Source organism: Mustela putorius, unplaced genomic scaffold, assembly GCF_011764305.1.
Source record: "Mustela putorius furo isolate JIRA1106 unplaced genomic scaffold, ASM1176430v1.1 tig00000174_pilon_pilon_pilon, whole genome shotgun sequence".
Lineage (NCBI taxonomy): Eukaryota > Metazoa > Chordata > Mammalia > Carnivora > Mustelidae > Mustela > Mustela putorius.
The window spans coordinates 17,756,145-17,780,360 of NW_025421304.1; the positions used below are offsets into that span (position 1 = coordinate 17,756,145).

At 42.4% G+C, this 24,216-nt stretch overlaps 2 protein-coding genes across 6 annotated transcripts in view; one reads left to right on the top strand and one right to left on the bottom strand.

Moving 5' to 3' along the window:
- The window catches only part of PSME3IP1 (proteasome activator subunit 3 interacting protein 1), a 36,287-nt gene extending 21,589 nt beyond the window's left edge, over positions 1-14,698 (bottom strand). Inside the window, exons 1-5 of one of the 4 annotated variants that reach the window (XM_004744239.3) lie at positions 14,236-14,457; positions 13,440-13,642; positions 2,708-2,849; positions 2,079-2,177; positions 1,540-1,661 (exon numbers count right to left, since the gene is read on the bottom strand). In XM_004744239.3, the coding sequence (XP_004744296.1) occupies positions 1,540-1,661; positions 2,079-2,177; positions 2,708-2,834 (348 nt within the window). In that variant the 5' untranslated portion in view covers positions 2,835-2,849; positions 13,440-13,642; positions 14,236-14,457. Of the gene's footprint in view, positions 1-1,539; positions 1,662-2,078; positions 2,178-2,707; positions 2,850-13,439; positions 13,643-14,235; positions 14,515-14,543 lie in introns of those variants that run through there. The other 3 variants (XM_004744241.3, XM_004744240.3, XM_004744238.3) reach the window with 3 other exon arrangements.
- The window catches only part of RSPRY1 (ring finger and SPRY domain containing 1), a 46,420-nt gene continuing 36,878 nt past the window's right edge, over positions 14,675-24,216 (top strand). Inside the window, exon 1 of one of the 2 annotated variants that reach the window (XM_004744236.3) lies at positions 14,675-15,177. The gene's annotated coding sequence lies outside the window, so the exon portion shown is untranslated. The remainder of the gene's footprint in view (positions 15,178-24,216) is intronic. The other variant, XM_004744237.3, reaches the window with a different exon arrangement.

Sequence of the window (24,216 nt, forward strand, 5' to 3'; positions counted from 1 at the left end):
AGGGTCGGGGGATTGGGCCCCGCATCGGGCTCTCTGCTCAGTGGGGAGGGTGCCTGCTTCCCCCTCTCCCTCTACCTGCCTCTCTACTTGTGATCTCTCTCTCTCTGTGTCAAATAAATAAATAAGATCTTAAATAAATAAATAAATAAAAGGTGACATCATACACAGTGACATGGTTCAGTGAAATGTTATATGGGGTACCTAGGGAAGGTCTCTGGAAGGAAGGAGATGTGAGTTGACACTCAAGTGCTACAAAATGCCAGCCTTATAAAATCTGAAGGCAGAGCATTCCAGACCAAAAAACAAATACAAAGGCCCTGAAATGAAATCACAAAGCTCAGTGTGACAGAGACATAAAGAAGACCAAAAGGCTAGAGTCTAGTGACTATGAAAGAGTGAGTACAAAACACAACAGGAAGGAGGTCTGGCCTAAACTGTGCAAGGCCTGGTTAAGTCTAACTTAAGTCTAAATATCACAGGAAGCCACTAGTGTCTCAAACAGGAAAGTGACATAATTCCACATATGTTTTCAAATGTTCCTTTTGACTGCTGTCTGCAGAATGGATTGTTGCAGGCGAGAGCAGAAGCAGAGACTAATCTGGTGGTCACAGTGGTCCCAAGCAGCACGGAGGGAGCTGAACTGCACAGATCTGGAGTACATTTTGGAAGTAGTTTTTGGCCCAGGCACGTGGGGGCATAGGAGTGCTGTTACTGAGATCGGAAAGAGCAGAAAAAGAAGAGATGCGGGGGCAAGGGCAGTGTGATGAGTCAGGGGGTGTGGCACACAGAATTGAGAATTCAGACTCGGCCAAGTTCTAGATGGGATGCCTATTTAATGCAAGCGGAGGAGAAAAAGGCAATACTGAGCCAAACTGAAGTCATCTTTGTTGTTTTCTCTACCCTTCTGTGGGGACAGACCAGGCTACACTTCTAGGGAAGGTCCTAATATGGACACAGGAGAGTTGCTAAACATTTCCTTTTAAAACTCAGAAGCCAATTTTTCCCCTGGATGAGTTTTCTGCATTGCCCATCTGTTTCAGAGTCTAATCCCTCAAGGCAAAAATACCCGGGTACTGACTATTAGGATTTAGGCCTTTAGTTAATCCTAAAGGATCTAGACTTTTGAATACAACAGACTCTCACATGCAACATAACCCCATAAATCACTTCCGGTAATTCAATCAGAGGGACACCAGTGTTGAAAGGGAATGCAGGGGTCACTGGACAGAAAAACCTTATTTTCACTCAATTTGTGAAGAAACTCAAATCCAGGGGCACCTGAGTGGCTCAGTGGGTTAAAGCCTCTGCCTTCAGCTCAGGTCATGATCCCAGGGTCCTGGGATAGAGCCCTGCATCAGGCTCTCTGCTCGGCGGGGAGCCTGCTTCCTCCTCTCTCTCTCTGCCTGCCTCTCTGCCTACTTGTGATCTCTGTCAAATAAATAAATAATTTAAAAATTTTTAAAAAAGAAGAAACTCAAATCCATAGACGTTGATGAGAAGAAGGGACACCGTACAGATTTCTCAAAGCACAAAGGATATTCTGTATTCCTTTAGTTCTTTCAGTTCTTCTTCTCTCCGTTGCTTTTCCAGGAGCTCCTGCTGCCGGGAAACCTCATCAAGGAAGTTAGTCTCATCTTCATCTAAGCCTCTTACCATGTTTTCTGAGGAAATAACCAAATAAGGAACACTTAGCAAGCTAAGGGGAAAACAGTCAAATAAAAAAAAAAAAAAGGAGAAAGAAAAATCTTTTTTTTTTTTTTTAAATAAACAGCTGATCTTTTAGAGGATTAGAAGAAAGAATGTGTAAACACCTCGGCTTCTGGAGAGGTAACATGGCATAAAATCAAGGCATTTCTCCCATTACTAGACATTAGCACAGAATTAAAATGGGTATCTTGAGCTCTAAACAAAAATGCTCAATGTGGTCTAGAAGGCAGAAGGTTGTCGCTTTTCCACCAAATGAACGTCTAGAGACTAGACAATCAAGCCAGTTCCATGGCTAGTTGGAAAAAGTGTCGCATGAGGCAAAAGGCATCGAAGAGGCCCTGCAGAGTGTCGGACTGTTTTCAGAAGCTTACTGAATTTGAACTGCTCCTCATACTCCTGCTGCTTCCTGTCTTTCTGTTCCTGCAGCCTTTCATAGAGAGACCGAGGGTCATAAACCTCCTCTGGACATTCTGAAAGGAAGGGAGGGGGGAGAAGGGAGGGGGAAGAAAAAGCACATACTTTAGAATTTTTCACATTATTTTGGAATCACAAAGGATTTTAAAGATCAAGTCTCTGCACGATCTGAGGGCAAGGATAACACAAAAATAGTACAAAGCCCATGGCTTCCCTTGGGAGCTCGGAGAGGGGCCAGCAGTTCTAAGACAACTACCAATGTCAATAGGGCTCACCGCCTGAGACACATTAACTGGATGGGGGGGGCAGGCCCACCCTACAAACTAGCCACATTCTTAGTCACTCAGATCCTATATCCACTTGTATAGACAGAAGGGACTAGCAGAATCTTCTGGAAGGCAGCAAGTGGAGTGGACAGTGAGCACCCTGGTTCTGCTTGTGGCCACAGAGGCCTTATGTAGGTTCCTGCACGCCTCTGAGCCTCAGACCCCCTTACTCCAAAGTTAGGACATAAGTACCTACTCTGCAGGGCTATTAGGAAGATTAGAGATCTTTATGTTGAATGCTGGACTATAAGCCCATATACCTTCTGGATCTTCAGGTTTTCGAACTTTCTCCCATTCTTCTTGCCTCCTTTTCCGCCGTTCATCTAGTTCTGCCTCCGACACAAACCTCTTTTTGATAACAAGATTACCATCATCCCCTCCATCCATAATGGAGCAATAGGTCTACAAAAAACAAATGAAACACTTTAAGTGAGAACTGCAATTAAAATTCTAAAGAGAGGGGCGCCTGGGTGGCTCAGTGGGTTAAAGCCTCGGTCTTCGGCTCAGGTCATGATCCCAGGATCCTGGGATCGAGCCCCACATCAGGCTCTCTGTTCAGCAGGGAGCCTGCTTCCCCCTCTTTCTCTTTGCCTGCCTCTCTGTCTACTTGTGAACTCTCTCTGTCAAATAAATAAGTAAGATCTTTAAAAAGAAAAAATTCTAAAGAGAAACAAGGAGCTTTAACTCTGTCTCACCTTGCAACAGACTACCTCAAAATTCCCTTCAACTTTGAAGAAATCTTCTAGTCGTTTAATTTCTAGATCATTGGTGAAGCACATGATTACATTTTTCTTAATGTATCAGGCAGTTTTATTAACCTTTATGTTATTTATGAAGTCAGCAAGAGGACCTGGAATGATTCTTATCATGTGCTGTTCCATAGTAAGTCCAACACTGCAAATACTTCTTGGTCCCTCTCTAGAAAAATTGGCCTCCCAGGCATCCTATCTTTTTCTTAGATCTCACTTCCTTTATTTCTGTGACTTCTGACATTGTTCCTTCTTGAAATTCCTGTTTCAGGAACATTCCACTATCTCCATTTGCATGTTATTGTTTCCAAATGGATTCAGAATGGAAAAACTCAGGTATTCAAGGAGCCCTGGAGATGAAGTCTAGTCTGTATAGCAGGGAAGGGATATGCCTAAAGGCACACAAAACCCCAATTGGAGAGAGTGAAACTAGAGCCCAGACCTCCCAACTTCAGATTCAGTGTCCTCTGCACCAGCCTACACTGAGTCCTCCATCTCTTTCCTGACCTTCCTTTCTGTGAGCTACAAATCTATGCCATTAAATAGTCTATCTTCAGGGCGCCTGGGTGGCTCAGTGGGTTATGCCTCTGCCTTCAGCTTGGGTCATGGTCTCAGGGTCCTGGGATCGAGCCCCACATTGGGCTCTATGCTCAGCGGGGAGCCTGCTCCCCCCACCCCGTCCCTCTGCCTGCCTATCTACTTGTGATCTCTCTGTCAAATAAATAAAAAAACCTTTAAAAAAAAATCCAGTCTATCTCCAGTCCTTCTCTTTTCTCACTCCCACCATGACCTCAGCCACTTTATGCATATCTTGATGCACAAGATTCCCAAATCCCAAATCTAGATACTTCCACCTAAACCTCTCTTCAGAAAGAAGGGAGAAGGAAATAGTAATAGAGTGTGAATTACTCCTTTTGAGCCTTTCTGCTTTTCTTTGCTAATTTCTTTCCTTTTGAAGAAATGTGGAATTCACTCTCTACTCAGACATATTATTCATAGCATTACACCCTAACAAGGAAACAAGTACTCTGCACAGCTCAATGTCCATTCCAAGATGACCCCTAGTAACAAAAATAAGTCTCCACTGGGGCACTTTGGTGACTCAGTTGGTTAAGCTTCTGACTCTGATTTTGGCTCAGGTCATGATCTCAGGGTTGTGAGATCAAGCTCTGAGCTGGGCTCTGCACTTAGCACAGAGTCTGCTTAAGATTATCTCCCCTCCTCTCTCTCCCCTTCCCCTCACCAAAAAAAAAAAAAAAAAAAAAAAAAGTCTACTGACAGCACAAAAATAAAGTAGCTGCCATTTTACTGAGTCTCTTATCATGCACTAAACACATTTTTATGCATAGTATCTCATTATGCTCCCACTGATCTGTGAGAAATATTATCTCTTTACAGGTGAAGAAATGGGAGCCCAGAGAAGTTAAGTCACTCTTCTAAGGTAATAAAAGGTGGTAAATGGTAGAGCTGAGAACAAAATCCAGGTATGACATAAAAAAGTCATACTCTTATCCACTTCACTAGTCCCCTCCCCAGAAACCTGGGAACCTGGCTGAAAAGAAGGACATGTCAATTTCAGCTTTCTTCATATACCAAATTTCAGGCTGAAAATGTTCATGTAGACATTTTTTTTTTTAAGATTTTATTTTTTTAACAGAGAGATTACAAGTAGGCAGAGAGGGGAGGAAGAAGGCTCCTTGCCGAGCAGAGAGCCCAATGTGGGGCTCGATCCCAGGACCCTGAGATCATGACCTGAGCCGAAGGCAGAGGCTTAACCCACTGAGCCACCCAGGTGCCCCTCATGTAGACATTTTAATAAAGGTGAAAATGGAAGCTGAGAAAACAAACCCAAACGTTCTGAACAAGACAACAGTTTTAGCCTAAATCCCACTGCAGCTAAAGTTTAGTTCAATGTAACAACCCTGAGAGAGAATTTTGAAATTTACTACAAACAAAACCAAATTCATTGGCAGAAGCTATTGTTTCCACCTAAAGTCCACAACCTGGATACTCTGATTTAGCCTCATTCAATGTCTCCAGCCAGAGGCCTGTTACAGAAACAATTATTCTGTCTCTGCTAACCATGCCAAAAAAATCCCTCAATTTCTGTAGAATAACCTCTTATGAAACAAGAGCCAATGCATTCTCAAGTGTCTTAAATTGGGACTCTCATGAATGGGAGAGACACACTGGACTCTCGATGTCCCCCTTTCTTATTGTCTGTTGGCTATAGCTCTCCCCCCTCACCCTAAATTGACTATCTGTTTCTTCCCCCCACCCTTGTTTCCTGGTAATTCAGAGAGGGTCAGGTCCTTATGTTCCACCTAATATGATTTTCCATCCAACATATGAATCTACCACACATCCCCAGATTTTCATCCAACTCATATTCTAAAACTTCGGAACAGGGACCAATGCACTGGCTCCCAGCCAGCTAACACCCTAAGTAGATCAGACCAGTAGAACATTTCATCCTTAAATCAAATTGAAATGTGTCTCCCTATAAATTCCACACATAGGTTCTATCCACTGGGACTACAGAAAAGGAGCCAAATCCTTTCCTCAACCCAAAAATGCTTTAACTGTTTGAAGACAACTCCCACGTTCCTCCTAATCTGCCACTTTTCTAAGCCAAACATCCCTAGTTCTCTTAATCTTATGAAATAGAGAAAAAGAATAGTGTCTCAAAGCAGTGAACTTATCAGAGTGTACAGGATTTAAACCTGGGAAATAAATATTAGGAAATGACAATGCCCTGGCATTCCTATTAAATCATCTCTTCATTTTCATTGTACATTTTAATAAATGAAAAAATACATGTATGTTAATACTGAAAAAAGTGTTTTAGCAGGCCAAAATGAAGAAAACCTAGAATCTCATGTGCTTCCATCTATATAAGAATGCAGACTGATTTATTCTTATAACTCAAAATTAAGAAAATAAAATCATTAATTTTTACGGCCTGCTGAATTTTCTGGAAAATGAAGAACCTACCTCCACTTAACTTTAACAAAGATCCCTGAAACTCAAGGGACAAAGCCTTCAAGATACACATGCAGAGGGTTTGAATTTGAAATATAAACTCTAGAGAAATAACCATCTTCCCAACACTTATCAATTTTGGGAAAAGATAAACATATAGGATTCCAAGAAATTATTATTCTCTTTCTCACCAATCTTTTTCTCCTACATGTTAGAATTCAACTTCTACCCAAAGAATTGAGTCTGTGCTATTAACTATTAACCATCTTTCACACCACAGGGACAAAACCAGGAATCGGAGATGGTTACTGAAAATGTAAACATAGAAGCACACTGAAAAGAGGAAACTGAAAGACAGGGGCTCTAGAATTTGACAGAGAAACTACTGCTCTCAAAGGGAGGCCTTCCTGAAAACACAAAGTCAAAATAATGAACACTTAGGAAAGTCTGCTCTTTACAGCTAGTATTATAATCCTTATATTCCTTTGATCTCAAAATAAAACAAGCTAGAAGGCCAACCTAATTATAATGAATTTCTGTGAGTTTAAAAGGGGCAAGACTAGGGGCATCTGGGTGACTCAGTGGGTTAAGCCTCTGCCTTCAGCTCAGGTCATGATCTCAGGGTCCTGGGATGGAGCCCTGCACTGGGCTCTTGGCTCAGCAGGGAGCCCACTTCCCATTCTCTCTCTGCCTATTTGTGATCTCTCTCTCTGTCAAATAAATAAATAAAATCTTTAAATAAAAAAATAGATTAAAAATAAAAGGGGCAACGTTAGAATTCACACTGGTCAATCCTCTCTTTCTAGAATTTACACGTCTTCCACAGGTCCTCATTCCCTGGTGCTTCAACCATCATTCCTCCTTGCCTTCACTGTCACCAGTGGCACTCCTGGCTATCTGATCATCTTTCTGTGTTAGGAGAGGTCAGAGACCGGGACAGAAATGTTCATGAACAAGGGGTCACACTCCTGAGTATTCTCGCTAATGTCCAGGATATTCCTTCTCCAGAAATATTCAGATTTTCTCAGAAGTCAAAAGGTCACTGTCAAATACACACAGCCAAGAAGCACACTTCACTCCACACACCTTTCCCTACGACCTAATCCAGTCCCCCTAGTGTGTAACGAGTACGTTCTGGGATGGTCTCCTTACACAAGGCAGCACAGGTAGTGATAAATACTACACTCTGAAATCCGGAGGCCTGGGTCCTGCCAATTACAAGCTGTATACCCTGTATGCCCTGGCAAGTCACTTAGGTCCTTAGAGTCTTGGTTCTCTCATCCACAGGTTGCACTCCCCAGTGGGGATTAAAACAGTCCAGCACAACAGAGAGCTTTGGGGAGGATAAACAAGGTAATTCACGCAAAGCACTTAGCACAGTGTTTGACACATGCTTTCAAAAGGTTTTGAAAGGTTGGCCATTACTAGGAAATACTAAAGCTAAGCCCTGGACTGGTTACGGAGTGAGAGAAATACCAAGGAGTGGAGAGCAAATGCATCAGTGATATAAACACAGGGATTAGATACATAATACGTAAGCAAAGGGATCACACCAAACAGAGAAATTAGGAAAAATTTACATGTATATATAATTGGGTAATTCTGTATTTTCCCTTTAGCATGGTTCTCTATTTTACTGTTTTATTAATAGTTCAATTTAAATAAACTGGACATTGTGCTGAATGCTGAACTCTGTGTCCAGCACTGTGCCAGATCCTATGTGGTGCAGAGAGGAAATCAACTTCAAAAGAGTTAGTACTCTTGAACTAGTTACCACGAGATAACAGTACACATAATGAATTGCCAAAGTGAATGGTACAGGTACGGGGCAATGATGAAGGGTATAAATATGGATCAATCCCGTTTCCCAGGCTGAAAACCCAGACATGAACCTAGACTCCTCCTCCCTTCAATTCACTACATCTCCCCAGTCACCAAGTTCTGCTGTTTCCACCTCATAATGACCTCTTTTTAATCATCCTCTAAGAGAAGAATTCTTGCTAATCTCTTCTTTTCAGGGCCTCATCCAGCAAGGGCTACTACAACACCCTTCCATCAGCCTCCCTGTTTCTCCTTTCGCCCCTACTCAAGCAATCTGTTAACTTGCCACCCATTATGTTCTGTCATTTGTGACTGTTCCAGCGGCCCTTTGTATCCACAGTGCTTATTAGCACAGTGTCTGGCATATATTAGGCAGATAATAAATACTTATTGAATAAACCAACCATAAAGGGAATCTGAAGAATTCAAGCAGGGAAGAATGATCTCACGTGAGTATTCCGAGGTATCGTCCAATGTAAGTTATAGAAAATGGTAGACGTTACATAAGCATTTGCTCAAGCTTCTATGTCCCATAGGGAATTCTATTAAAACATGACAAAATTTTATAGCTGGAAAGACAGGACCAAAAATTAAATCGCTTTCCTGTATTATACAGTTGATGTCTTCTTCAAGAATAACTCACTACTTTCCTTTAATTTCTACTGACTAAAAAATGCTCTGTTACACTGACAAATATCTCCCACACAAAGCATTTTTGAGTTCAATTTTCATTGGTTGTTTATTCTGCAAGAGGGAGGTGATAACTACCTGTAGCTCATTTACCTCATTCTGGAAGGAGGCAAAAACTGGAAATGAAATTGTTTATTTCTAATTCCAAGTGCCTAGCTAAAATTTTCACAAGTCTCTTATTTTTCCCCTTCATTTGCTAGGACAATTAAAAACACAAAGCCCAGAGGTCTGGGATGAAGATTCATGTAGGAACAAAGAGGACTTACATTGGGAATATTCATTTTGTTCAGTGTGTTTAATTGTAAAAAGAATACATGTGCCTGGGTGGCTTAGTCAGTTAAGTGTCTGCATTTGGCTCAAGTCATGATCTCAGGGTCCTGGGATCGAGTCCCACATCGGGCTCCCTGCTCACTGAGGAAGCCTGTTTCTCCCTCTCCCTCTGCTGCTCCCCCTGCTTGTGCAGTCAAATAAGTATTTAAAAAAAAAAAAAGAATACATGTTGTCAACCTTCCTCTACTCATATAGCTTTTTTATTTCCAAGGTAATTCAAGTCTAATTACCAGACTAAACATTACATTATTTTTAAAAAGGATTATCTAACTTCTCCAAATAGAGAACTCATGGAAAACCAAAACCATACCAAAATCACTTTGTCCAAACTTAAAAGTTTCAAACCGACACAAATAAAGAACATAGTTTTCAAATTTGCTTGACATCCAAAAAAAAAAAAAAAAAAAAACCAAAGTTCTTATATTTCAAGCCAAAGTAACTGTTAAACACTGCAGTCTTGGGCACCTGGGTGGCTCAGTGGGTTGGGCCACTGCCTTCGGCTCAGGTCATGATCTCAGGGTCCTGGGATCGAGTCCCACATCGGGCTCTCTGCTCAGCGGGGAGCCTGCTTCCTCCTCTCTCTCTCTCTGCCTGCCTCTCTGCCTACTTGTGATCTCTGTCAAATAAATAAATAAATAAAAATCTTAAAAAAAAAAAAAAAAAAAACACTGCAGTCTTGTGTTTGTACTGGAGACTGTGGTATTTAATTTCCAGATTGGTGGGACAAAACGGGCTCAGTGTCTTACACAGCATGCTATACAAGACAGAAAGCTTACATTGCTACCCCCAAAGTAACGGTTATTGCTGACTTGAAAAATTATTCCTTTTACCTAGTGCCATTATACAAGTTAATGAGATCTGGCTTCCTACGGAACTGAATTCTGTGATGATAGACTACTTAAGTGTTTACATCACTGGCCACTACCCCCTCCAAATTCTAACATTAGACAGACAGTAGTATAAAAATACACCAGAGGGGATCGGATTTCTGTGTTATGGTGTTGTAAGGCATCTCTCTGGGTAGCAAAACAATAGGCCAATCTACTTTCCTTTTATCAGCAAATATACTTAAGTATTGCCCTTCCAACATTTTTACCATGATGTTTAAGTCACATGGGACTTCAAAATGCAGGACAGCAAGAGGAATTTGCCATCTGGCAAACTCAACTCTATTCCAAATAGATAGCTTTCTGCTGGAAGTCACTTCTACCAGGCCAAAGTAATTCAGATCAAGAGGGCTTTCTCTATACATTTTAAAACTTCAGAGCGTGACAACTACTAACAGGGAACACTACTAGCATTTATTACTTGACAAAGGAATCCTCAGTCTAACACTAAGGCTTATTTAACATACTCCAGCAGCAAAGGAGACTAAAAGAATCTAAACATCTGCGTAGAGCATATGCGATTTCAGTCATATTTAAAAATGTTTATTATAAAGAGCAATCTGTAGTAATCTTCTGGTTGTCCAGGCATCTAAAAAAACACACACAATAAAAAAATTTTTTTTAAATAAATTTATATATACAATGAGCTTTCCATAGCACAAGAACAGTCTCACCATACATGCAATTACCCTGAATTTATCTATATGCACTGGAAGAAAAAGAGAACATAAAATACCAATCCCCTTAGCTGATCCTCAGTTCTCCAGTCCACGTAACCCTCTTAGTTAGTGTATAAGCACTTCCTTCATTATGTACAATTCTATTAGTTTTTTGTTTTGTTTTGTTTACACACTATGACTCCTAAACGCAAACCAGCTACTTCACCTGAGACTTAAAGAAAAACAGCATCTGTTTCAAAGTTGGAGGAAAAACCTGGCCATGCTGGAATTTTGCTGTGCGGGTATACCTATATCCAATATGATGCCTCCCAAAAAAATTTTCGAAAGTAGCTCTGATTATACACTATTTTACTGGCTAGGCTGGCTTTGGAACATAAACCACACTAAATTACTCCCCCCACACCTCCAACTGCCACTAGCTTTTGTCTAACTCCTAAGACCAAATATAAGGGGAAAAAGGCTTTTCATTACAAAAGCCATACAAGGCCAACTAACTCATTCAATTGTATTGTTGAGGTCAATCTTGACAGGTGACCTATCACATACAAGAAGCACAGAGTGCGAGGTACTCAGCTGGTACTCTACTTTTTAGCAAATGAGGAACTTACATTCAGAAAAAGAGATAAGGTTGGCATGTAAGCAATTTGGGGAAAAGAATGAGGTTAAATGCTATAAGAGAATAGACAGAAGCTAAGCACTGAGGAGTTCACAGAAGGAAGACTAAAAAAAAGAACCAGGGAAGCTTAACGTTGACAGTAGCTCGGACACTGCATAGGGAACAGTGGTAAAAATTTTAGGTATACAGAGAAAAATGATCTTTAACTCAAGATTCCCTGAAATCACAAATTTCAGATTCCAAAAATCAAAATGAAATGGGGCTGGGGCATGTGGGCAGCTCAGTCAGTTAAGCGTGGGACTCCTGATTTAGACTCAGGTGGTGATCTCAGGGTTCTGGGATCTAGCCCTGCAGGCTCTGCACTGGGCCTGGGGCCTACTTAAGATTCTCTCTCTCTGGGGTGCCTGGGTGGCTCAGTGGGTTAAAGCCTCTGCCTTCGGCTCAGGTCATGATCTCAGGGTCCTGGGACTGAGCCCCACATTGGGCTCTTTGCTCAACATGGAGCCTGCTTCCCCCTCTCTCTCTGCCTGCCACTCTGCCTACTTGTGATCTCTCTTTCTGTCAAATAAACAAAATATCTTAAAAAGGTGGGGGACTTTCATTTCCAGAAACAGCGGGCTAGGTAGTTGAGACCAATCCTCTACCTCTATGATAAAAGCAAAATCTGGAAGAAATTTTTAAATAATTCTTAAACACAGAGATTAACCAGATAGTAAAAAATATGGCCAAAACCCAAGAAAAGGTGATACCAGAAATTAAGCCCAATATTCAAACTGGTTTTCATACTAAGGATTTCTCTGACAATGACTTTGAAAACTGCTGTTTTGAGGCCCTTATGAAGCAACAGAAACAAAAGTCAAAGCCAGGAGTTCACAAAAGGTGCAGAGTCTGCACCCTTCTCCATCTTACCCAATACCCCAAAGAACTAAACCATAAAAGTAAAGGTGAAATGGGAAGAAAAAAAGCAGGAATAATGAGCAAAAGAAATAAACCCAAAGGGAATTCACACAGTGGAACTGGCACACATAGATTATAAAACAACGCTTACTGTGTTTAAAGAATAAAAACCAGGCCTCAAAATTAACAGCAGTGAAATAAGAAACTGTAAAATAGTGGCATGGCACATTTGAAAAAGGACCAAATAGAACCTCAGAAACCAAAAAACGCACTAACTGAAGTTAAGATTTCAGTGTAATAACAGATTAGAAATAAACTGAGATTTAATGAAGAAGAAGTTATCCAGGATGTAAGTATGGAAAAATTAAAAGGGAGTAAGAAACACAGACATTAGGGGGGCCTCGGTGGCTCAGTGGGTTAAAGCCTCTGTCTTTGGCTCATGATCCCAGAGTCCTAGGATGGAGTCCCACATCTGGCTCTCTGCTCAGCAGGGAGCCAGCTTCACCCCCTTCCCTCTCTGCCTGCCTCTCTGCCTACTTGTGATCTCTTTTAGATAAATAAAATCTTAAAAAAAAAAAAAAAAGAAACACAGACATTAGAGTGAAAGGCTCTGTGTTAAATCAGCAAAGGCGATATATAATGAGGCATAAGCAATATATGAATATAAACTCGCCAAGAATTTTACAGGACTAATGAAAAGACACTAATTCGCTCATTCAAGGTCTGATAAACGCCAAATCCAACAAAAACACATCCACAGTTGCATCATGAAAATGCAGAAAACCAAAAACCAAAAACACATTCTACAAATAACGAGTGAAACTGACCATATTTAAGAACTGAAGACAAAGCATTTTCAGAAAGTGATCAATAGTGAGCAGACTAAGTTTTTTAATTCTGCTGCCCCAGAGGCATAATTACAATATGGTGGAGCCTATGGCGGAACCACACACTACAGCTATGTGGTTTTCAATATCTGAGGCAACAGCTTAACTCTACCAAACATCAAGATTCTTAGAAGGAGAAAGGAAGACTGCTAGCCAGGTGAATGGTCTTGACACAGCTCCTCCTGGTTGTAAGGAATTAAGGCAACACCACTTCAGCTGAGAAAAATAATTGGCCGGCCTTTGCTTGCAGACCCCTAAAAACTGTCAACAGCTCCTCTTGTGCTCTATTTAAAAGACTGTAAAAGCTGTCTTTATTTCAGTTCAATTCCTTGTATCAAAAAGGAGTATAAACCCTGATTCGAGGATTTCAGAAGCAGTGCCCTCCAAATCATTTTATGGGGTTCCTGTCAGCACATCAACAAGCCAAAGAGCTGAAGAATAAACAAACCTTACCTCTCAGCTGGTACACAAGAGGTCATTGGGAATTCTGACCACCAGGCCCGCACTTGGCTTCCCCCGGCCCAACTCCAGACCTACTCAGTCAGACTGTCTGGGGGCAGGGTCGGAGAATCTGCATTTAAACGGGCCGCTGAAAATCTTGTTTTCTACTAGATTAAGAACCACTGCTCTGAACGAGTCGGTCTCCACATTTACACCTGTGTGCACAGACATTCACGTGGGCAAACAACTCTCAAACAAGATCCCTCAACCCTCGGTCTTAGTTTCCTAAGTTTTCTTTTGCAAAACGAGTATGCTGGCTTGTTATCTATTAGAAGAAAATGCACTGAGCACAGCAAATGGTACACCGTACATAGTAAGTGTGTTTCCCATCCTACACTTGAGTTCTGTGATTCAAAGATTTCCAGTCACTCCCACATCGCCTGAGTCGCCTGGAGCCCTCCCAAGACCCCTGCGAGAGAGCCCGCTCCTCCCTTGGAGCCTGGGTGTTCCCAGCTAGCAGAAACGGTGGAGGAGAGCCGACAAGAGGCCCGAAGTCCCCAGACCGCTAGAAAGGGTCGGGATGCTTCCCCACACGACTGGGGACGCCCTCCCGCGGGCTCCCTCGGCTCCACTTAGGCGGACCCCAGCAAGCCCCTGGCCCCAGTGACTCAGAGCACTTAGGCGAGTGCGCAGACTGAGAACCGGCTTCACCCTAAACCTCACATTAAACGTAGCCCCCCTCTCCTCAGCGAAGAAGCTGGAGCCCAGGTCTCTCTGCCAAGCTAGGTAGGGCCCAGGCCACACTCACCTACCAGCGTGCGGGAGGCGAGACCCCCTCACCTCGGCGACGCCCACCCCTAAGCCACTGCTAAGACCGCTCGCTCTTTAGGACAAAAAAAGAGAGAGAGAGAAAGAAAAGAAGAAAAGAAAGAAAATAGCCTTTGCTTTTGTATTCCTTTTGACCCTTCAGGGCTTCCTCTTCCTCACCGCCACAACAAAATTCCGCCCCGCTTCCGGCGGCGTAACCCAATCCGCATCCCTCTTCCTCCCCGGGAGACAGATGGAAATCCGGTGTCCCGAAAGCTAGCCCGAGAGACTTGATTGGGCCATTCGCACCTCAGCAAGGGGATTGGCCGGCTCACGCTTGAGGGGCGGGTCGCCCCGTGTGGTCACGTGGTATCCTCCCTGAAAGATGACTGGCTGTCAGCGAGAGGGCTTGCCACCGAGGAAGGGGCGTTTCCTAGGGGACTGAGGGAGGGCAGGGGCGGTGCGAAGCGGGGGTGGGCCCCAGCGCGTAATGGCAGCGCCGTGGCCTCGCGTCCATCTTTACCGCTCTCTCGGACCTGTCACAAAGGAGTCGCGCGCCGCGGCCGCCCCCTCCCTCGGGTGGGCCCTGGAGCTGGATAAGTCATTGCCGTAGCCCGGCCGCGCTGCTCTTGGGAAACCACTGAGGACACGGAACCGGGGGGAGTCGGAGACCTGGGAACGTCCGTGAGGGAGGGGAACAGACACCCTGGTCTGCGGCGGGGAGACCCGACTGGTGCCGGAGGAGACTCCAGGAAGGGGCCCGGGAGGGAGCGGCGTTGGGCAGAGCCCAGGAAGCAGCCCGGAGGTTCTCTGCTGAGGCCCGTTGCTGAAGGCGCTTGAAGAGGTACCTGGAAGAGGGTGTTCCCCCCCTTTAGGGGGTGCGTGATCGGCGGAGGTTTTTGGGGGTCGCCCTTCCGAGGAGGCCGCGGCTAAAGGGGCCCAGGTGAGAGGCAGGTAGCTCTCGGGAGGTTCCTGATATTTAGGGGTTTTCCTCGGGAGTGTCCTGGACGGAAGGGGTAACTGGAGGAGGCGTTGGGAGGGTTTTCTTTTGTGGAGTTTAAGGTTTAGGTGGCTCGGGTTGGAGTCGGACCTTCCCCTGGGAGACAGAAATGCCTTGGGGTCGAGAGATCCCTTAGAGAAAAGGACTAGGAGTTGGGAGCCAGAGCTAGCGGATTCTTTTACTCCGGAGGCCCGATGTGAAAAATGGGTAAGGGCCCTAGGGAGAGGTTGCTGAGCGGTTCTGGAAAGCAGAGACCACCATCTGTAGGAAAGCCCGGGTGTGGAGTAGAGAGGGAAGCGGTAACGGCAAGGGTTTTCCTCTCTGGAGACCGACCTGTGTCTCAAACACAGGATTAAGCTGTTTCTGGGTGTAGTGCAGGTGGGTGGGTGGGGGAGTCTATCCCAGCATCAGTTCTTGCGTGACTCTAGAGGAGGCTTTTGTTCTACCTGGTGCCTCGGTTTCCCTGTCTCTGGGGAGGGAGAGGGGGGCAGAGATGGTACACTGAGACTGTCCAGTTCTATCCTATAGAGCTGTCTGAATGAAGCTGCTCCCTCTGGAGTGTTGTACTTTGAACTTTAAAAGGTTGGAAGTGTCTGTGACTGAATAGAGTCCCGCAGTTGTCCAGGCCCCTCACCTACCACGTATACGTTCATAGACGAGTATCTTAATCTCTTGGGTCTCTTCTGTAAAATAATAGCGCAGTGTGTGAAGATACTTTCCAAACTACAAGCTGTGCGAAAGTAAAGTACTGTGATTCTACCACCAGAAGGATTGAGGAATAAAAGTGAAAGCACTGTCTAAAGTGTAAAGCAGTATGTAGATGTAAGGGATTAGCATTAATACAATTGTTGATCACCTAGGGTGCTGGGAGCCATATTGTACTGAAAAACCTCAAGGTTCCAGGCTTTCTAGGTCATATTATGGTCTAAACCCCTGGTTTCAGCCCCTGCTTAGATGGGAGTGGAGGGATTTCCGGTTTTTACTTCCAGAGTTTTAATTTACTTTGAACTTCCGATGGTGCTGGCAAGAGGTAGCACTATAATGTAATCTTTTCCTCCAGAAAGTTTTTCTCTGACGGCTGAAATTTGATCTCAATATTATAAACTACTTCCCCTTTTTCCGTGTATGTATGTGTGTGTGTGTGTGTGTGTAGCTTTTGGGTGTCTACATGTAGTGAGTATTATGACCTTTGGCTGTTAAATGTAGTGAATATCATGCTTCCTCTCTCAGTTGTGATTTTGTAGATGAGACCTTTTTTGAATATTATGCCTTTCTGTGCTCTGTGCTGGCTTCAAAATATGGGTTATGAGCATGTTAGATAATTGCTTTTAAAACTCTCCTACATGGCGGTTCGCTATTTCTCACCATATATAGAATTTGCATTTCCTGGAATGACATCTTTCTTTGTAGCTCCCCCTATGAGGTTATAAGATAATTGTGGCCAAGTATGACATTTTCCTAATGTTTGGTTAGTGGCATTTGTTAGAGCTGGTTTTCCAAATGTTGGGTAATTGGTGATTTTTGAAGTTTGGTTTCTTTGCTTTTCTTTTTTTAACAAAAAGCTGGCTTGCATGTCCTGTTTTTCTAATTTTATATTCCATGGGTCTTTAAAAAAAAAAAAAAGTGCACTCTGGTGATTTTATGAGCTTTCTGATTTCTCAGGATATATGCGTAATACCTGCGTCCTGCTTTTACTGTTTTTTAGAACCCTTCATTATTTCTGTACTCTATGATTATTTTTAAGTTATTGATTAGGAAGTGTTCCAGCATACTCTCTGTGGACTTTTTTCTGATTTGTCAACAAGATGACTTTTCCCTTAGTAAGTTGGCCAAAAATCAAGGAGAAATAAGAGCTTAGCATTGTGTGTAAAACTTTGTTATTCAGTAGTGAATTGGGAAAAACAACAGCTCTGAAGTATGTTTTGGCAAGAGAATAACAAATTGTTGTGTGTTCCTGAAGTGCATTTCCAATACTCTGTTTCTACTCATGAGCCTAAGTCAGCCTATCAAGAATTAGAAAAATAGAGGCGCCTGGGTGGCTCAGTGGGTCAGAGCCTCTGTCTTCAGCTTGGGTCATGATCTCAGGGTCCTCGGATGGAGCCACATCGGGCTCCCCACCCCCTCACCCTCCCCACCCCCTCACCCTCTCCACCCCCCCACCCCCCCCCCGCCTGTCTCTCTGCCTACTTGTGATCTCTCTGTCAAATAAATAAATAAAATCTTAAAAAAAAAAAAGAATTAGAAAAATAGGGGCGCCTGGGTGACTCAGTTGATAAGCATCTGCATTCAGCTCAGGTCATGATCCCTGGGTCCTGGGATGGAGACCCACATTGGGTTCCCTGCTCAGCGGGAAGCCTGCTTCTCCCTCTCCCACTCCCCTTCTTATATTCATTCTTTCTCTCTTCTCTCTCTCTCTCTCTCTCTCTCTCGCTGTGTCTCTCTCTGCCAAATGCATAAATAAAATTTTTAAAAAAAGAATTAGAAAAATAATGGGAAGTAATTTTTTTTAATTAAGTGAGAAGTCACTTTGCATCCTTTAAAATACAACTCACCTTGATACTCTATCTATACTTTGAGGAATTATTAGGAATTCTTATGGATGGTAATGACTATTGCTACTTTAAATAGGAAGTTTTCTGCTTTGTTGTGGTCAGAGCCTTGTAAAGTAGATATGAGAGTCACAGGGCTGAAAATGTAAATGGCAAATCATTAGGCACCACAGATGGGAACCACAATGGAACCAGCAATCTATTTCAAAGAGTTACTTGAGGGTAGTAAACTATCAGTTGAGCTTCTCTTCAAATATTTGGCATTTTTGCATTTACCATTGAGTTTGGATAGCTTTTTCCTTGTGTACAATTTAGAAAACTGAAAAACAAGAGGAAGTCAGGAAGTAGTGCTAAAACTTGGGCCCCAATTATTAGAAGAAGACTTGTACAATTTTAGGAGTGCAGAAAGAATGAATATTTTCCCTTTGGTTTATCTATTCAATAAGTCATCTTTTCAAAAGCTTTTGAAGGGCGCCTGGGTGGCTCAGTGGGTTAAGCCTCTGCCTTTGGCTCAGGTTGTGATCTCAGGGTCCTGGGATCAAGCCCTGCATTGGGCTCTCTGCTCAGTAGGGAACCTTCTCCCCCACCCCCTGCCCCCCACCTGCCTCTCTGCCTCCTTGTGACTCACTCTCTATCAAGTAAATAGATAGAATCTTAAAAAAAAAAAAAAAAAAAAAAAAAAAAAAACTTTTGAAATAAGATTAGGAAAAAGGTTACATATTGTGAAATTTTTCTTTGTCCATTTTTTTTTGCTAGTTAAATATGTAAAAGCATATTTTTTTTTAAAGATTTTATTTATTTATTTGACAGAGAGAAATCACAAGTAGATAGAGAGGCAGGCAGAGAGAGAGAGAGAGGGAAGCAGGCTCCCTGCTGAGCAGAGAGCCCGATGCGGGACTCGATCCCAGGACCTTGAGATCATGACCTGAGCCGAAGGCAGCGGCTTAACCCACTGAGCCACCCAGGCGCCCTGTAAAAGCATATTTAACTGTAGATAACTGTATATAACTGTGTGATATATATAAGGCTAAAGGAAGCAATCATTTTATAAATGGTGGTTGGCTGTTAGAGAATATTCTCCTTTCTCCCTTACTGAGCTTTTGAAAATGGAGAATGCATTTGAAAAAGCAAAGAACAGATGCACTCCTTAAGTTTGTTAATGAATGAACGTTGCATGGAACTTTCTTGTTGCTTGAAATGATAGTTTCCAGGCATAATTTCATGTGTCTTACATCAAATAGAAGGTTTGAAACACCTTACTTGGCATGTTTAGTATTACCTCAGTTTAATGTTTCAATGTTAGTTTTTTCTTACCCCTTCCACCTCCTGAAGAGTTAAGTTTCCTCTCCTGGGCTCCTTCATGCAGTCACTCTCCAAGTATGGCTGCTTCCACTCCACCCTTCTTTGTGAGAAGTACCGCTCCTTTCTTCAGTTCTTCTTGCTTCATAGTTATTCATACTTATGTATGCCTAAGGGCTACTTATTAATAACCTACCAAGTGAATTATTAAGAATTACTAAAACATGGTATTCATAAACTAAAACTAGTAGAACATTAGAGCTTACTGTTGTCTCCCAGAGTCTATCCCGGGAAACTTGACATCAGAGCAGAGCTGCTTACATGTCCCGTGCAGAATGGGGGTTCCTGCCATATTCAGGAAGGGTGCTTATTTGGGAATCATCCTCAGTATTGTCTCAAATGAATCTTGGTTTTCCACTGTGCTTCCTTCCCCCCCCACCCCCTTGAGAGTACTATGAGCTTCATTTTTATCAATTTACGGGCTTTTGGTTAACCTTTTACTGTGTGGTTGAGAATATTCACACCAACAATGTTTTGCCTTGTAATTTAATGTATACCTAAATGTGTAGCAACACAAGTATAAATCTTCCATTCCCCTTTTGCTAATGCTGGTATATACAGTCACCTAAAAACTTGCTTATGAGAGATACTTGAAAGTCACTAAGTTCCTTTTCCACAGGAAAAAATGGTGGAGGGAGAGGTCTCCACCTCACGGACCTGACTCTTTATCCATAGGCTTCCATGGCAGGTACTGTAGTATGGATCAGGCGCTCAGTGTTGCTGTGTTGCTGTCCTTCGTTCTTTTGCCAAGAGCATGAGGGACTTCCTTTCATCTTTGCGTGGTGCCTGCATATAAGTATTGGATTTATATTTATTGTATGACGTCTGAGTTTTTCAAAGTGATAACTCCTTTGGAAACCCTCGGTTTTTACAGATTTTAGAATAAATTCACTTAAAATACTTATTGACTACTGTTAGTTTCTACTAAATATCCAGTTGAGTGTGCGATTGAATGACTTCAGATACTGTTTTAAATAGATCTCTTTAAGGAAAGTGTTGCTATCCATGCTGTCATCACATTTTGTTTTAACAGCAAAGAGTTCTCTGTAATAGTAAAGTCCTCTGATTTGCGTATCATGAATGTGTTTGAATTAACAGATCTTTATGATTTCCTGTTATCTGGCCTCCTGTGGGGGGAGGAGGATGTCAAATAGTATGGAGTACTGCATTTGTTTTTCTCCTCTGTACTGATCACTGGGACTTACCTCATTTGTTCCATAATATTACCTTTCTGGGTTCAAGGCAAATTTTTTTCTTTTTTTTTAAGATTTTTACTTATTTATTTGATAGAGAGAGCTCACAAGTAGACAGAGAGGGAGGAAGAGAGAAAGGGGGAAAAGCAGGCTCCCCAATGAGCAGAGAGCCCGATGTGGGGCTCAATCCCAGGACCCTGGGATCATAATCTGAGCCTAAGGCAGAGGCTTAACCCACTGAGCCACCCAGGTGCCCCTCAAGGCAAATTTTTCAGTCTTTCAGATCAGGCAAGTATCATTTAGTTTTCCTTTTTTGCTTTTATTTGCTTCTGCGAATTCCTTACTTTATCCCAGCCCTAAATTTTATTTCTTGTTACATTTTTCAAATGCTAAAAGGATTTGTCTTTTCTCCTTTGTGCTGTTTCAGGTCAGGGCTGTATTCTATAATTTGTTCTGCGAAAAAATCTCACTTGACCACAGATACTAGTGCTACCAAGTTAAAAAGCTCTTAACATTTTAGGAGAAGCTTTTTCAAGATAATCCTTCTGTACCAGATCAGCCATAAAAGTTAACTACTTCCCCCCTTCAAAGATGTACTTTCTCTTCTTTTAAGATTTATTTATTTGAGAGAAAGAGCAAGAGGCAGCACAAGTTATGGAGGTAGACAGAGGGAGAAGCAGGCTTCCTGCTGGGCAGGGAGCCCGATCCCAGAACCCTGGGATCAGGACCTAAGCTGAAGGCAGATGTGTAACCAACCAATCGAGCTACCCAGGTGCCCCCAAAGACATACTTTTTCTTTTCTTTTTTTTTTTTTTTAAAGATTTTATTTACTTATTTGACAGAGATCACAAGTAGGCAGAGAGGCAGGCAGAGAGAGAGGGGGCAGGGAGCCTGATTCGGGTCTCGATCCCAGGACCCTGAGATCATGACCTGAGCTGAAAGCAGAGGCTTTAACCCACTGAGCCACCCAGGCGCCCCAAGACATACTTTCTTAAACTAACCTCTGTGTATAGCAGAAGGATCAGAATCACCCAGTCCTTGTGAAAGTTAGTTAAAATCCCAGGGATAACAGGACCCTGTCTGGCTTAAACCTCAAGTGGCAGTGCCACTGCAGACAGTTTTTGCACACCTAGGTGACATGTAAAAATATCTTATTATCAGAATTGCTTTTCTTTTTGGAGGAAAAGTGAAGTTACAACCAAATATTTCACAATCTTCCCCTCTCACCACCGCCCCCCCCCACCCAGCCAGAGCAGATCAGATGCCTTAGAGTCTAGAGACAAAAACACCCTTGTTAAAGTGTCTTCAGGTGGTTTCTGTTTCAACTTGCAAGTATACTCTTGACATATAAGACACTTTTCTTATCCACTTATTGTACCACCAAATAATCTTGATCTCCTAGGTTTTCCCCATTTATTTTTATTTTTATTTTTTAAATATTTTATTTACTTATTTGACAGAGAGAGAACGATCACAAGTAGGCAGAGAGGCAGGCAAAGAGAGAGGGGGAAGCAGGCTCCTGCTGAGCAGAGAGCCCGATGCAGGGCTTGATCCCAGGCCCTGAGATCATGACCTGAGTCAAAGGCAGAGGCTTAACCCACTGAGCCACCCAAGTGCCCCTGTTTTTATTTTTTTAAGATTTTATTTATTTATTTGACAGACAGAGAGTGCACAAGCAGGAGAAGCAAGATCCCCGAAGACCAGGAGGAGCCTGATGTGGGACTCAATCCCAGGACCTTGGGATTATGACCTGAACTGAAGGCAGTCACTTAACCAACTAAGCCACCCAGGCGCCCAGTTTTCCCCCCATTTAAACACAATCTTCAGTAAAAAAAAAAAATTATGGTGCTTGGGATGTCCTGTAGAATATTTTAAAAGCAAATATATTTATGGGTATATTTACCTTGATAGGGTTTGAATTACATAGGTGTATGCTTTGGACAAAATTTGGCACATATGGGGCGCCTGGGTGGCTCAGTGGGTTAAAGCCTCTGCCTTCTGCTCAGGTCATGGTCTCAGGGTCCTGGGATCGAGTCCCGCATCGGGCTCTCTGCTCAGCAGGGGGCCTGCTTCCTCCTCTCTCTCTGCCTGCCTCTCTGTGATCTCTCTCTCTGTCAAATAAATAAATAAAATCTTAAAAAAAAGAAATTGGTACATATATGCTTAAGACTTGTATATTTCATTATGTGTACATTTTAACTTCTAAAAACATATTGAAGTCCAGTTGGTGATATGCATGCTGAATGATTTAGGGGGTAGTATACTGATGCCTATAATTTGTTTCAAAATGCATCAAAACCAATTAGCTGGACTGATGACAGATAGAGATGGGTAGGTATGTAATAAAGCAACTGTAATAAAATATTGTTAGAATGTAGATGGTGGGTATATAGATGTTCACTGTGAAATCCAGCTTTCTCTATATTGGAAATTGTTCATAATAAAATGTTGAGGGGGCACTAAATATGACACTGGAAGCTATCACTTGTAATACATTCACTGCCTTAGGATAAAATCCAAAACATTTTCTAAGGAAAGAAAACCATTAAAATTTCCAGTATATTACATGTTGTTACTGTTCATCCTGAAGGATTTAGTCTTTGGGAATTGGGGAGTGGACTGGAAAAAATTATGGCATCCTGTAACACTGTTTTGGAATGATGAGGCAAAGATGACAGCAGTAGTAATTTCATGCCCAAAGTTTGGTTTTTCTTCTTATGGCCGTTCATTTAACCAGCTTCTCCTTTCTTGGCAGCATAATCCTGAAGTCTTATTTTCAGAGAAAAGAAAGTTTTCTTAATGCCACTGAGCTGTATTATGATTGAATGCAAGCAAATATTTGAAGAGGTGAATCACTGGTTCCTGGACCATTGTGAGACAGGGTTAGAACAGTTGGCCAGATGTCTCTGTGGTGAGCTGTTTACGATGGTAGAGGTCTATGTGTTGACTACCAGACCTCACCACTTCAACACTAAACTTACTGAGCAGCTCACTTTGATTTTTTTTCCTTTCAAAGCAGCTTTAAAGTAGATAAAATGTAAAAACTGAACAAATCATAAGTGATATAGAAGTGGAAAAAATAGCCTTCGCTTTCTTTTGTAAAAGGAAATGCTTGATTATAATTACGCTCTTGCAGCAAAATGGCTATGAACAGTATAATGATTTACAAAGCATTATCATTTAGATGGGAAAAAGTGTCTAAGCTGTGGCTTCCAGCAGTATCATTATAATCAGTTGATGATTGCTACAGCCACAGATCTAATCGTCATGTCTATTTAAATTATGTGACTAGCTTTTTTTCCCCCCCTCAAAATTGAGACTCGACCAGTCTAATGCTAAGTAGTCTTAAAGTTATGGGGAAGTATACAGGTATTTGAGATGTTTTGCCTTTACATAAGCTCTGTTCTTACTCATTTTCCATTCTGCCTGTCAGCAGTTGAATGACATTACCCATAAGCAGAATACCCATAAGCAAGTTATGATACTTCATAGGGTGGATCTGGTGGGAAACATAGGGAGCTGTCTTACTCACCATGTTGATACATACTGTATATAATCTTTAATGGATGTAACTGTATTCTGATGGTTTCTTTGGCTGCCCTCTCCAAAAGGCTATGTGCGAAGATAGGCTTAGTCCATTTTTCTGGAAAGGGAGATTAACTTCTTTGACCCCAGATGAATCACTCTGTAGTGTTTCAGTTTGTCCCTTCATTCCATCCGTATGTCCTGCCTGTTGTGACAGGTTCTGTGTTAGATACTGTAACACAATGATTTCCAGACCTGGCCACCGTCAGAATCAATTGGAGAATTTTAAGAGAACACGTTTGGCCACATCCTAGAAATTTTGATTCTGGTGATTTGGAGTGGACCCAGGAATTTGC